Source organism: Anthonomus grandis, chromosome 1, assembly GCF_022605725.1.
Source record: "Anthonomus grandis grandis chromosome 1, icAntGran1.3, whole genome shotgun sequence".
In the NCBI taxonomy this organism is placed as follows: domain Eukaryota; kingdom Metazoa; phylum Arthropoda; class Insecta; order Coleoptera; family Curculionidae; genus Anthonomus; species Anthonomus grandis.
Window position 1 is genome coordinate 1001911 of NC_065546.1, and position 16137 is coordinate 1018047.

At 31.7% G+C, this 16137-nt stretch overlaps 1 protein-coding gene across 3 annotated transcripts in view; it reads right to left on the minus strand.

Moving 5' to 3' along the window:
• The window catches only part of LOC126743886 (phosphatidylinositol 4-kinase alpha), a 104638-nt gene extending 89134 nt beyond the window's left edge, over positions 1-15504 (minus strand). For all 3 annotated transcript variants that reach the window (XM_050451158.1, XM_050451149.1, XM_050451140.1), the window contains exons 1-5: positions 15265-15504; positions 4498-4711; positions 4210-4422; positions 3949-4154; positions 3463-3892 (exon numbers count right to left, since the gene is read on the minus strand). In XM_050451158.1, the coding sequence (XP_050307115.1) occupies positions 3463-3892; positions 3949-4154; positions 4210-4422; positions 4498-4711; positions 15265-15354 (1153 nt within the window). In that variant the 5' untranslated portion in view covers positions 15355-15504. The remainder of the gene's footprint in view (positions 1-3462; positions 3893-3948; positions 4155-4209; positions 4423-4497; positions 4712-15264) is intronic.
• Between the last annotated feature and the right edge of the window lie 633 nt (positions 15505-16137).

The following is a 16137-nucleotide window of genomic DNA, read 5'->3' on the forward strand; positions in this document are numbered from 1 at the left end:
CATTTTAGGAATAGCAATTATTATTGTTTTAAGCATTTTAACTTTTTATTTCTTCAGGAATCAAAACGTTGGAAGATAATCAAAAGTCGGATTCCCAGGAATCATCAAGTTTCTCATCCTCTTCCAGCTCGAGCTGTAATACTTCTTCTTCTTCGGACGGCTCCAGCTCAGAGGATTCATTGGACGATGATGATGCTGACCCCACTTTTAATATAAATACAGATGGCCATGCGGATGAGAGTTCTTTAAGTAATGCGAACCTGATGATAACGCAGCTTTAAACTCAAAGAAAAGGAAAAGAAATCAGAATAAATGGAAAAAGTCTGTGGCCAAAACTCTTCGCAATTCAGGTCAAGAGTACTGCTCTGTAAATAGTAGAAAGTTGCAACCAGCTAAAACAATCCTTAATGCATACGACGTTGAAAAATGTCGATTTAAATGTGCTACTAAGTTTTCCGAAGAGGAAAGGAAACTTTTGTTTGAAAAATTTTGGGCATTGGGAAATTTGCACAAGCAGAGGAACTACGTCTTAGGACACATGCAGAGTATACAGCCATTATCTCGCCCCTTGGTATTAAATCGACTAAAAACCCGCACCCTTAACTACTCATATTTAAAAAAAAAAAAATGATGAACAGATACTTCGTGTGCTTCAAATTTTTTAGAAACACATTAGGTATTTCTGAAAGGTTTGTAGGAACTGTAAAGGCTAAAAATGACAACGGATTTCTAGAGGGGGAAAAACGTGGCCTAAAACCAAGTAATATGCTTTCACAGGAACTAAAGAATACCATAAGAGAGCATCTGGCTTCCATTCCAGCAGTCGAAAGTCATTACGTTAGGGCAAATACACAGAGAAAATTCATCGATGGGGGAAAAAATCTTTCAGATTTGTATAGGGATTATGTTGAGATGTGTAAAGCAAATAACACTTCTTATGGAAAATATTCCATGTACCGCCATATTTTTCTCTCACCGAAAAAGGACCAGTGCCAAACTTGTGAAACATTTAAAAACTCAAATCCTGAAGAGAAAATAGCTTTAAATGTCAGTTACAATGCGCATATAAAAGAAAAAGAACTTTCCAGAGAGGGAAAAAAATAGATAAGACACTGATCAACGATAATTATAAAGTCGCTTGCTTCGACTTGCAGGCTGCTTTACCCACTCCAAAAGGGGACATTTCTTTCTACTACAAATCACGTTTAAATTCATATAACTTTACCGTTTGCCAACTGAAACAAAAAGGATTGGGACCAGTTCAATGCTACTTCTGGCACGAAGGGGAAGGAAAACGTGGTTCCAACGAAATAAAAGACTAAAAGGCACGATGGCTCGTGCCTTTTAGATTACTTAAAAGAAACCTCTGAGGTTGCTAGTGATTTTGAAAAACTCGATATAGTATTATATTCTGATAATTGTGGGGGCCAAGGAAAAAATTAATTTATCATATCGGCTTTTTTATATGCTATTGCCAATTTTAATAATATAAACAGCATTACTCACAAATTTCTTGTTGTCGGGCATGGGCAACATGAAGGGAATGCAAGTCGTTCCGTGATAGAAAAAGCAATTAAGAAAGCTTTTAAAAATCCTTAAAAATCCCATTTACGTACCCGCACAATATGCAACCATTATTAACAACGCCAACGCAAAGAAAAAGGGTGCAAGATTTATTGTTAATGAACTGGGACATGGGGATTTTTATGATCTTAAAAAGTTACAGAAGGGCATTGCAAATAAAGAATTTAACCGAGACTCAAATAGTGAGAAGTTTAACTTTAATGATATTTCTATTATCCGCCTTGAAAAGGACCACGTAGATCATTTCTTTTTTAAAACATCTTATAGCGACATCAACTTTCGCTATGTGATTATTAACAATGCTACAAAAACTAGAAAATCGATTCAAAAAGACATAAAGGGATTTAGTTTATTGCCCGCATATACCCAAAGTATTCCTATTGGAAAAAAGAAATTTGACAATCTCCAGTCTCTTATTAAAAACAAATCCATTCCTCGAGCGCATGCACCCTTTTTCGAAAACCTTCACCACGAAAATTAAAATCTGTACTGAAACAGAAGTCTACTTTTTTTGTTAAACAAAACAAAATGTGTTATTGATCTCTGCAAATATAAGACTGCTTATTAAATTTAGTTGTTAAGTTGTTAGTCAATAAGCGTTTATTTTAGGTTTTTTAAAATTTAAATGTGTTTACTTGCTTTTGTTTACCACTTTACTCACTTACCCAATAAAAAAAAAAATGTTAAAAGTGACAAAAAAAGTGATGTTTTTTGAACAATAAAGTTTTTCATTTTGTTATTGTATTTTATTTATAAACTATCATTGTTGTATAAAGGTTTTTTTGAATTTTCACATTTAACAATTATAATAGTTTCTGTTTTTCTTTTCATAAGTCATTATTAAACTAAAATTTAAAAAAAAAATATAAATATTTTTTTTGCCATAGTGGCGAAAAAACAAAATCAAAATTTGCCCTATACACTTAAATTTTTTCAATTTAATATCCATAATCAGACCACAACAAAACAAGGTAAAAGCCAATTTTAGTTTTCAAAAATTCCCATTTTATGAGCTTAAAATTTTCTTTTAAATAATAATCAATACTTTGCAGTCCATTATCTCAAAATGTGCATTTTTTTACTTTCGCCACTATGGTTCTCAGCAAGCGATATTACCATAGGTGTTAAGTCTTATGAATTATTTCAATTATTCTTTACAATATTTACGTGAAACCTACTTATATCTTAAAATTTATTCCACATATTTTTTGAATATTAGTTTTTAGTTAATTAAGTACAACAGGCTTTTTATTTAAAAACTTGATCCTCTTGAACACAAAATAGAGAAAACATAATGTTTGTTGTTGGAATTATAACTTGTATTAAACTTTGTTGGTAATTTTGTAAAAAAAGCTTCTTATATATATTTTTGTATTATTTTTTATCTCAAAAACTTATTTAAGTAATTATTTGTTTATAAAATGTAACTTTTAAGAAATTTCAATATGTCTCCACCTTTAAGTAGATCACTCATCACTTGACCACCTAAATGACACCTCTGTGTTTGTTGTATGTTAAAATTATAAAAGCATTGTTGGCGGCATCATTCCATGTCTTAAAAAAATATCCAACACGGCCGCGTAACCGGAGATTCCAGCGTCGTTGAAAACCTGACTCAAAGAAGCCAAAAGCCAAGTCCACGCGGCTAAAATAAATCGTTCCTAGATTTGACGCTTCGCGAAAGCACCACACGGTGCACGAAACTGAACGGCAATCCGATAGTCGACCGGGTACACTTTTTAACACAGGATCGGGTATCTTCCCAAATATTCAATCAACGGTATTACTCTATTACAAAAAAAACTTTTACTTGAACTTTTTCATAAGTTCTATACCAACTTTTCATGAGAATAGTAAAAAAAACTCAATAATAAATACCTTTAACAAACTCTTGTACATCTTTCGTAAATGGCACAGGCAAATTGGACTGTGGCTGTAATAATTCTCTCATCAGAGTTACAAACACCAGGTTAATAGTTTCTGAAAATGTCTTATAGGGGAAAATTTGTATTCTGCCAGTACTGTAAATTTCCATTGATTGTTCATCGATGTGGCTTAACATATCTTTGGTAAGCAGTTTTTTACTGAGTGCCAAAATTGTTGTCAGGTGCTTCTGGGGGAAAATTATCGGACATTTTTTATCTGCTGGATCGCTAACACGCAGCTGAGGGACTTGGTTGAAGCTGGAGCCAAATTTTGCAAAAAAATAGGTTTTTGGGTCATAGGCTGAATTAATTTGTGGTGTATTAATTGCTGATCCTCTTTTCAGTGAGCTTGTATTGTAGGCAATATCTGAAGAGTCATAACCCTAAAATTTCAACAGTGTCTTTAGATTTTTTTGGCCATAATCAAGTAATAAGTTACCTGTGTGATTGCCAAGATATCAAAAGTTGCTGCTAAATTCCCACTAAGACTCCTTGGAATAATATTTCTAAAGCTGCTAAAGCTTTTATTAGTTACATTTGTTTTACTGGCCGAGTTTTGCCCTAAAGGAGGTTCTGGTTTAGGAAATAATCGAGCAATTAAAGAAGGATCATTAAAAGAGTATCTGCCCATTGCTCTTGATAGACCTGAAAAATTTCAACAAAAATGACACAAGTCATTCCAAGCAATATTTTTACTTACCAATTAAAACAGGCAATGTAGTTTTACATAAAAATAATTTGGAACTACTATTACAACTCCCAGGGTCTTTCATTCTTAGTATATTGTTGGTAAGAGAAACCAAACTCTCTACCTGGGTCTCTATAATCAAATCTTGATAGTCCTGGCATCTTGCTGCGATGTCTGATAAAAGTGTGTGGAAGCAAAAACTAAATCTTTCAGCAATGGGTGTTCCTGCAATAAAATGAGTTTAAATTTTATTGTTCTTGTAAGTGAATATGTATTAGTTTAACTAAAAGTAATATTTACTGTCTGTATGATGATACTTCATCTCATCCGGCCAATAAGCCTTCTCTAGCAACTTAGCCAAATGCAAAAGGTATTTAACAATTTTTTCTTTATGTTGAAATTTGGATTCCAGCAAATAAATACCGAGGGCAATAACGGCATCTTGCTGGCGGCAAGTGATATAAATGCTTCCATTTTGTAATTCCATTGGGCACATTCCATAAAGAATTTGTATCTAAAAAGGGTACACAAAGTTGATTTGTAGCAATTTTTGCCATCCAAAAATAAATTGCAGGTTTCTGCACATAAGTGACTGTTAATTTGTAATAATTAGTTCAATTGAGTATACATATTTTATTTCTTTTAAACATTATGTTTAACAACACAAACTTTATATATACTGAGAAAAACAAAATTTACTTAAATCGTGACTTGACAAAACAGAATGTTAAACTATTTCCAATGGCTCGGGCATTAGTGCCTATTTATTTAGTTATGTACAAGACTCTCCTACAGATAGACTAAGCAATCCAATAACAGAAAAGCACAAAATATCTTATGAATTTAAATACAAGTAAGCACTTTGCCAAACATTACATTTTTCTCAAACCTAACAAATATACCAAGTAATATAAACCTAATTAACTTATTTAATAGCATCTCTTATAAGCAATAAAGAAGTATATATACATATGAATAATGACAATAGGAAAAATAGGATAATACTTATCGTTCCTTGCGAAATTAGGTAGAATTTCTTAAGTATTGCTTAAATGAAGCCATACTTAGAGGGAAAAATACATCATTATTTAAATTAGGTTCTTGAAAATTATTAAAATTACGGGCGCATCTGAATATTTAACTAAATAATAATCTACCATCATATTTAACACACAGTAATATACATCAGTATTCAACTCGAAACAGTCTGAATATTTTGCCGGAATTTCGCAGGCTTGGGAGAACCCGCAGAGGAACTGTTTATCATGGGATTTGTTTCTATAATGTGTTACCATTGCAGGTTAGGGAACTTAATGAACAAGATTTTATTAAAAAAATTAAAAACTATTTATTAAAAAAGTCTTTTTATTCATTTAAAGAGTACCTAAATAACAATTTTAATGACTTCATTTAACTGTTTTATAAATATTGTGTGTCTGTAGATTTTAATTATATATAAATTTTAGAATCTTACTGTATATGTGCGTATATAATTTTTATTTATTAATTTTAGTTAATACTTAAGTTTTAAATCATGAAAATGCATTTCATATATTACCGTTTATATTGACTTGTAAAAATACTATGTGTAATAGTGTTTTTACAAGTCAATATAAAGGCATCATTACTGTATAACCATATTTTAAAACATTTCAAAAGTAGCATTTCATCAAAAAATGTGTCCACAATAAAACCAAGTAATCAATCTGGACTTCTGACTGTGATAGGGATTCTTTTTTATAGATAAATACACAGAAGATGAAGCTCACTCACATTCTATAAATAACATTGAAAATAAGCATGCGAAAAGTTTCAGTAGTTTTATTTTAAATATACAGTCTCTAAGAAATAAAATGGACGAGCTTTATCTTTTACTTGATTCATGTGATTTTCCTGATATTGTATTACTAACTGAGCTTTCTTAATATCTGATTATATTCCTATATCAATTTTTTGTCGGCAACACTCCATACATGGAGGAACAGCTATTTTAGTTAAACAAACAATTGAAGCTTTTTTCTGTAAAATTAATAAGTATGATAGCTTTCTGTTGGAGAAGGTTTTTGAATTCTTCCTTTGTTTTTGTAAGCGATTTAATTTATATGTTCTTTGTGTTTATAGACCACAGGAGATATTGGTATGTTCCTGGACAAACTTGATTCTCTATTATCCCAATTGTCTCTACACTCCATAGTTGTATTGGCTGGTGACTTTAATATTAACTTCACTGATGTAAGCTTGCCATCATATCATACATCCCTTTTAAGTATATTGGAATCTTATCACTTGAAGATGCATGTTCTTTCACCCACACATATAACATCCTCATCTGCAACTACTATTGATTATTTGTGTACAAATTTAAATGATGTGTCATGTAGAGTACTCTCATTTGGTATTTCTGACCATGAAGCCATTCTCGCTAGGATTCCATGCAACACTGTATTTCCTTCATCTCATTATATAGGAAGAATTTTCAGCAGAGCAAATTTTAATGCTTTTTCTACTGCTGCAGCTTTGGTTAATTGGAATGCAGTTGAAATGGCTCCTGACCCGTTTACTTTGTTATTTCATGTGCTTTGTGACAAATCAAGAAGCTATGCAAGTTTACAACTAATGCAAACATTATTCTTTATCATCAGAAATATCGTAGTCTATATAGACGACGATAAAAGCAGCTAAGGTTAAATATTATAGTGACCGCTTGAATATGTCCTCAAATAGGCAGAGAGAATGTTGGTCAATTATAAATGACTTCAGGCATTCTCACAAGAAAGTTTCAGAACCAGAAGTAAGACCAAATAGTTTAAATGATTATTACTGTAATATTCCTCATTTATTGCTCAAGGATGTGAATACTAATATTGATCCTTTGCATTATATTCAACAAGTGTCAGTTCAAAATTCTTTTTTCTTTTATCCTGTTAGCCTTACTGATGTTAGAGATGCAATTAAAAGCTTAAAAAACCATAAATCAGCTGGAGCTGATGGAATATCATCAAAATTACTACTCCTTTTGCCTGACTCAGCATTGTATGCCTTAGCTTCTGCCATAAACAATTCCTTTCATAATGGCATCTTTCCAGCATGTTTGAAGGAGGCAGTGGTTATCCCTCTTTATAAGGGTGGAGATGTGAGTGAGCCTTGTACTTTCCGTCCAATTTCTATATTATCTACCTCCCTCTCCAAGATAGTTGAAAAACTTGCAAAAATCAGAATTTTATCTTTTTTGCAACATAATTGCATTTTATCTGCAAATCAGTTTGGATTTCAAACGGGAAAAGGGACTCATGACGCTGTTTTCGGCTTTTTGGAGAGTGTCAATGTGTCCTTAAATTCTGGAGAGTCCGCGGCGGCAGTGTTTTGCGATTTATCCAAGGTATTTGATTGTGTAGATCATGGAATACTGCTGTCTAAGCTCAATAATTATGGCTTTAGAGGTGTGGCATTGCAATGGCTGGAATCCTATCTGTCTAATCGTACCCAAAGAGTTACAGTATCTGGATGTTTATCCGATTCCAGATCCCTTAAAACTGGAGTACCTCAGGGTTCAGTGTTAGGACCACTATTATTTTTGCTCTATGTAAATGATTTGGGTTCATTAAAACTGCGGGGCAAAGTGGTTCAGTTTGCTGATGATATCACCATTTTATGGAATCATAGAGATTCTGATAATGTTAGAGCCCAGGTTTTTAAGGATCTTAAGATTTTATCGGAGTGGTATGCTGCAAACAGGCTTGTATTTAATGTGGGCAAAACCTTTATTATGGGATTTAAGTGTGACGTTCAGGGCCTTATGTTTAGTGAAAACTCCCCCTTGCAAAACAAAGAAAGCTGTAAGTTCCTTGGTATTACCATTGATGGTCGCCTTCGCTTCGAAGATCATATCCTAAATCTTGCATCAAAATTATCCTCTGGATGCTTTGCAGTAAGAATGGCAGGGCATGAGCTGGGAGGGGTAGTTGCACGTTCAGTGTATTTTTCTTTTATTGAGTCCCACCTTCGTTATGGCTTGCCTTTTTGGGGTTTAAGCAACAAGGGATTATTAAACATAATTTTTGTGATTCAAAAAAAGGCAGTTAGATACCTATGTTCCGCTGGGTTAAGAGATTCTTGTAAAGCTCCCTTTATATCTCAAAAAATCCTAACTCTTTTTATCTTAGAAACAGCTACTCTTATTCATAAATGTCCTAAACCTCCCTCTAACACTGGTCATATGACTCGCCAGGTTAACGATTTTCCCTTACCAATCCCTACATTCCTTCCTCACCAAGAACTCACTTATATACCTTAGCAAAAAAATTTACAACCATGTTCCTCTATGTATCAGACAAATTTTAGAAGTTAAGAGATTCAAAAAGGAATTAAAATCACTTTTATTATCCAGGGCATATTATAGCCTTGACGATTTTTTTAATGATACCTTTTAACCTGTGCTCTGACATCATTTTAGTGTTTTAGTTTTGTTTCCTGTTAAATAATTTAATTTACTTCTTCTAAATTTTGTTTTATTGACAGCTTTACTTATTTTTTAATGAAATTTATCAAAAAGATGCTTTTTTTTTCTCAATCTGTTTTGTTATGATTAATTTTGGTAATGTGTGTAAATTTTATGGTAAAGTGTTTTAGATGTTATGTTTGTTTGAAATTTGAAATTTAAAGTGAATTTGGAATTTTTTAGTTTTTAGGATGCTTGTACACAAGATTTTGTTGTCTTACGTAATATAGCACATTTTCTTTCTTCTTTCTTTCTTTCTTTCTAATATTACGAATAATGAAATAAATAAAATGGAGAGACAAATACTTTGAAGAATATCTTGAGATGCTAATGGTCAATCTATTATGCTAAATATAAGGTTTAACATTGATATGTAAATTTTCCAGACAGAAAAGGCAGTCTATTAAATTATTAATAATTTTATAAATCAAAATTGTTTCTACGACTCTCTAAGGGCTTCATACCATAAAAGTTTAAGTTATTAGTTATAGTTAAAAAATGTCTTTTATTAAAGTCTTCTATTAAAGCAGAAATTTACTATATTAGCTAATTATTTTATCTTATTTAAGTTTTATTCATAATTGTATTTGAGATTATGTTGCTGCTAAACTTATCCTTTTATTGCCAGCTTGTGTATTTATTTTGTGATCTTATCCTATGTGTATTTTTGTATTTTGTCATCATTTTTTTTTAAATTTTATTGTGTAAATTATAAGCTAGTTTAGATTTTAGTTATTTTACACATAGTCCATATCCCATTTGGAATCTTAGTTAAAGATTTAAATAATAATAATTGTTTTAGTTGTAAATAGAGTTGATGATAGAAATGATAGATTGTAATAAAGACATGCACATTTCCGTCATGCTGGAAACTGGCTAGGGTATGTTCGATGTTGAAAAAGGGGGATGCTTCTGATATTGCCAATTACAGACCAATTGCGATTCTCAGTAGTTTTGGAAAGGTCTTTGAGAAAGTCATATACAACTGTATGTTTCCAGCAGTTCATAGACTCATCGCCACTCAGCAACATGGATTTATGCCCCAACGTTCTACAATGTCTAATCTGCTTCAATTTACTCAATTTTTAAGTGATGCTATTGATGACGTCGGCCAGACTGATGCAGTTTACACAGACTTCTCAAAGGCCTTTGACTGCATTGATCATTTTACTGTACTTAAAAAACTCTGCTCTTTTGGATTTAGTCCATCACTTGACTCTTTTTTTAGATCATATTTTACTTCAAGGCAACAATTTGTTTCTTATAACAGCTGCAAGTCTAAGTTGTATTTGGCTTCATCTGGGTTCTTACTTTTCATCAATGACCTTTCCCGCGCCTTAACTTGTGAAAACTTACTGTTTGCCGACAATTTGAAAATATATAGCAGAATCAATAGTATTGACGACTGTGTATTTCTCCAACATCAACTTAATATTTTACACACGTGGTGTATAAAGAATAAACTTAAAGTAAATATATCTAAATGTAAAGTAGTGACATTCACGCGGAAACGTAAACCATTAAATTACGTATACAGTATCAGTTCTGAAGAATTAGAGCATTGTGAAAATATACATGATTTGGGGGTTACATTTGATACCCAACTGACATTTATTCCCCACACTCAGTCAGTCCTTTCATCCGCAAATAGAGTTTTAGGTTTCATAATGACAAACTGTACACAATTTACTAATATTACATCTCTTAAAACACTGTTTTACTCACTAGTTCGATCAAGACTTGAATATTGCAGCTTAGTGTGGTATCCAATATATCAGATTCATGTTATGGCTCTAGAGAATGTTCAAAGAAAATTCCTCAAATTTTTGCATTCGAAGGAAACTGGTGTCTATCCTCAAAGAGGATCTGATAATGCTCTTTTACTGTCTCAGTTTAATATCGATTCTCTTGATTTTAGAAGGATGCTTGTTTCTAATAACTTTGTATATAAGCTTACTCACAATCTTATTGATTCGCCCCATCTTTTATCAATGTTAAATTTTAGAGTACCAAGATGTAACTCACGGCTTACCGAAACATTTTATTGTCCTCATTCGAGAACTAACATTGGTAAGAAGTCACCAATTTTTGTTATGACCACAAATTTTAACAGCATCTCTGCTTTGTGCGATATGCATAACTGTTCTCTTAGACAAGTAGGTATTTTCACTAGGAAAATTTTCTCCCCTCTTATTTAAGTTAGATGTGTAGGTCTTATAGCTTAAGCACATATTGTATTTTTCAGTTTTTTTTTTCATATTTTATATCTGTTACTTGGTGTGCTAAGTTTGTTCTGTAAATGGTTTTGTACTGTTGAACAATAAACAATAAATAAATATACAATACATAAAATAATTGTGAATAAAATACAAAACTATATATGCAAATAAAAGGCCTACAGTGCAAATTCTGGTCTTCAATATTGTGATCGGAAAAAAAAAGAAATATTTTATTAAAGGACAATTGAGATAATGTATTTGAATAATGTTTAAAACTAACAACATAAGTACTAACATACATGTACTAAACCTATGACTAAAAATAATTTTCAATCGAAAACATGCCAACCACACACAACAAGCAAAATAAAATAAATACATAAAATATAAATAGACCAATAAAAATTCAATAAAAATTAAATGTTACAATGATTTCAAATGAAATTGACAGCTACAATACCAGAGCTTAATTTTATTTGTATGTATTAGAAAGCAAAAAAGAAAGAAAGAAAGAAAATGTGCTATATTACGTAAGACAACAAAATCTTGTGTACAAGCATCCTAAAAACAAACTAAAAAATTTCAAATTCACTTTAAATTTCAAACAAACATAACATCTAAAACATTTTACCATAAAATTTACACACATAATTAATTATAACAAAACAGATCGAAAAAATAAAAATAAAGCATCTTTTTGATAAATTTGATTAAAAAATAAGTAAAGCTGTCAATAAAACAGAATTTAGAGGAAGTAAAATATTTAATAGGAAACAAACTAAAACACTAAAATGACGTCAGAGCACAGGTCAAAAGGTATCATTAAAAAAATCATCAAGACTATAATATGCCCTGGATAATAAAAGTGATTTTAATTTCTTTTTGAATTTCTTAACTTCTAAAATTTGTCTGATACATAGAGGAACATGGTTGTAAATTTTTTTGCTAAGGTATATAAGTGAGTTCTTGGTGAGGGAGGATGTAGGTATTGGTAAGGGAAAATCGTTAACCTGGCGAGTCATATGACCAGTGTTAGAGGGAGGTTTAGGACATTTATGAATAAGAGTAGCTGTTTCTAAGATAAAAAGAGAAAAAAGAGTTAGGATTTTTTGAGATATAAAGAGAGGTTTACAAGAATCTCTTAACCCAGCAGAACATAGGTATCTAACTGCCTTTTTCTGAATTACAAAAATTATGTTTAATAATCCCTTGTTGCCTAAACCCCAAAAAGGCAAGCCATAACGAAGATGGGACTCAATAAGAGAAAAGTACACTGAACGTGCAACTACCCCTCCCAGCTCATGCCCCGCCATTCTTACTGCAAAGCATCCAGAGGATAATTTTGATGCAAGATTTAGGATATGATCTTCGAAGCGAAGGCGACCATCAATGGTAATACCAAGGAACTTACAGCTTTCTTTGTTTTGCAAGGGGGAGTTTTCACTAAACATAAGGCCCTGAATGTCACACTTAAATCCCATAATAAAGGTTTTGCCCACATTAAATACAAGCCTGTTTGCAGCACACCACTCCGATAAAATCTTAAGATCCTTAAATACCTGGGCTCTAACATTATCAGAACCTCTATGATTCCATAAAATGGTGGTATCATCAGCAAACTGAACCACTTTGCCCTGCAGTTTTAATGAACCCAAATCATTTACATAGAGCAAAAATAATAGTGGTCCTAACACTGAACCCTGAGGTACTCCAGTTTTAAGGAATCTGGAATTGGATAAACATCCAGATACTGCAACTCTTTGGGTACAATTAGACAGATAGGATTCCAGCCATTGCACTGCCACACCTCTAAAGCCATAATTATTGAGCTTAGACAGCAGTATTCCATGATCTATACAATCAAATTATATATTAATTATATAGTAGAAGTAATATAGAAATGAATAACCCAATTGACTGTGCTTGGAAGGCATATAATGAGTTCCCTAATAACCTTAAAAAAATAACAGTTTTTTAGGATATTTGTAAATAAACTAATATATTTTGTTTTAGTAAAATAGATGTAAGTTATGTTTAGAAATATAATTGATAACATATTATATGTATTAAAAATTTTAGAGTTATAACATGTTGAATATTCTACAATTCTCAAGGTCAGAGTATGGACTGTTTTGAATTCTTATGCCAAATTAAATTGTGAATTTGTTTCTTCAGAAATATATATCGTCGGTGAAACCAGAAAACCGTGTAACTCCACTTTTTGTCGAAAATTACATTTTAGTGCCAACTTGTAGAGAACGCTTAAATCTTTATACTAGCAAAATTTTAAAATTAATTTGGACGAGCAGATTTCTGTATTTTGTATTTAGAATTGTGTGTAAATCCAGCGTTGGTTAGATTGACGGGAAAAAAGTGTAAGTCCGTACAGTACCGTTATCAACAAGGTTATGTGGTAGGAGCTCAGTAGAAACTAGAAGTTTTTACCAAGAAAAAAGTTAATTTAATTATTTATTTGTGAGAATTGTGACAAAAGGTAAGTTTCTGCATTAGTTATTTACTTTTTCTTCAACAATGCCGCTAATGATTTGGAAATAAATTAAAATTTTGTCAGGGTGTGGAGATACACTTTATTCTAAAAACTGGTTTAATGGATATACACGATTTTCTCATAGGTCATTTTAATCGTCGTTGTTATGGTTGGAAAATGTTTATTAGGACAAAAATACTCTAATCTTTAATTCTTAGAATAAAGAAGTAGTCCATACTTTCAGCAGGGTTTTATTGAAAATACAGTCTTCTCTACTTATATTGAATTGATATTAATCAATAAAATTATTTTTGCCTACATGTTTCTCACACAGAGGTGTTCATCTTCAGAGATTTTTCTGCTAGGTACTACTTGGTGCAAGATTTGGTAAAATATAGAGTTTGCAAGAAAATGTTTAATGCTAGCCTTGGTTTAAATCATAACTGTGCTTTACACTGGCTTAAATTGGAAGAGAAAACTATGAATATAGAGCGCAAGACAATGATAGATAATCCAGAACTTTTAAAGATGAGTAGCAGAAGAACAGAAGCATCCAGACTCATTAAGGAAAAACTTAAATTCTTTTTTTATTCTTTACCAAATGTGGAGTCCCATTATTGCCGAGCTTCTACACAAAAATTATATTTAGAACCCATGTGGACTAGTAAACAAGAGCTTTACCGCTTTTATTGTGAGAAGTACTGCAAAGATGAAAACATTAAGCCATTTTCAAGAACGATTTTTAACAATGTGTTTCAGGAATTAAATCTTTCAATGTACCACCTGAAAAAAGATCAATGTGAGGTTTGTGTTGCATCTAAAAACAAGAATATTTCTGAAGAGGCATATCAGCAACACCTTTTACTAAAAAACCAAGCAAGAGATGAAGAGAGAGCCGATGACACCGAATTCATTTTTACCATGGACCTACAATCTGTCTTGTTGGCTCCAAAAAATAATGTTAGCACTATGTACTACAAGACTAAATTGGCAGTGCACAATTTTACGTTATTTAACGTAAAAACCAAAGATGGGTTCTGCTTCTTATGGAGTGAGGTGGAGGGCGCTCTTACAGCAAACGAGTTTTCTTCTATTTTAGTGAATTTCATAGAAAAGGAAGTTGTTCCAAGAAAACCAATTCCGGATTGGACCAAAAAATAATAATTTTTTGGAGTGATGGGTGCAATGCACCAAATCGGAATTCGGTGTTGGCAAATGCTTTGCTAAACATTGCTATGCAGTACAACTTGATCATAATACAAAAATATTTATTTAAAGGGTATATATTATTTGTGAATGGCATACAATATTAAATTATTATTAGTTTTAAACCAAAGTTACGCTATTGTAGTGCCATCTACTTTAAGTTTTGTTAAGTTAATGTTTTTGCAATAATAAAAATATTTGTTGTAATAATGCTGTATTATTTTGAATTAACTTTTTAGTAAGCCAAAGTATAAAGAAAAAAGTGTATGTACAGCAACATTTTGTGGAAATAAGTGTATGTCCTATTAAAAAATATGTAAGAGCTTTTATTAAAAAAAATATCTATAAACTTAACCTTTTTCAATTTTTATTAGTCTAAAAAATGTTTTGACAAATTTGACTTCAAAACTTATCAACACGAAAGTTTTTAAGCTCACCTGTAAAATTTACATTTTTGGACATACACTATTTTCTGGTTTCACCGACGATATGTGTTTTTGAAAAAAAAATGTATAATGTTAACATTTGAATAAATGATAAACAAAATGAAAAAACCTTTGATCAATAATTACATTGGAAACCAATTAATTAAAAGGATGTTACTGCTACAATATAGTTTTTAAGCAAAAACCTTGGTCAAAAACCTTTGTACCTACCTTTTCCCAGGGTGTATCCTTTATACTGCTTAGGGATCTAGCCAAATGCATGACTGTTTTGTGAAAAAACAATTTGTCGTCTTTCGACATTTTTATTCTTTGCACTACCAATTTGACATAAATTAAAATAACAGCGTTAAACAATAAATATTAACAACAAATTACACATTTACATTTACAAATTAAAAATTTCAATTACAAATCCCCACACAAAATCAAAACAAACTGGTAATTTGACGTTTGAGACTTGGGTGATCAGCTGACTTACAACAATTCCTATTGACATATGTCATGTGGGTCAAGAAATGCTTAATCTAGGAGAGGAAGTTTGGTAAGACACATGATATATGGGTAACGTCATATTGGTGACATTAGCTACGTTTACAACGCGCGGATCTTCCATGGATCAAAAAATGATAGACTATTTTATTCAGTACAGCCCGGTTTACAAGGATTGATTTTGAGGGTTAAATTAGTCCAGGATTATCTCTAGGGGCGCGTTCACAATGGATGTCGGGCGTTCTCTAGACGCACTCGGCAGCCTGATGGGTAAAGCCGCTTTATTTTTTTTTGATGTTCCAGGAACATCAACCGATGAAAAAGGAAACGCTTTTTTGTATTGTGTTTTGTTTTCTTATTTTGATTTGACTTTTCAGTTGATTTCCAAATTTATTTTTCCTCCTTAAATTTCCTCTTTGTTGTTATGTTTTAATAGGACTTCACGTAACAAGCCAGGGTGCGAAAAAATATTAACCTATGCTCTTGCATCTGCACTTTGTAAAAAAAACTTAAATTATATGAATTCAGTAAAAAGTTAATTATCTTGTTTGTTTTAGTGAAATCAAAAATTATTAAAAAAATAATTATAAAATG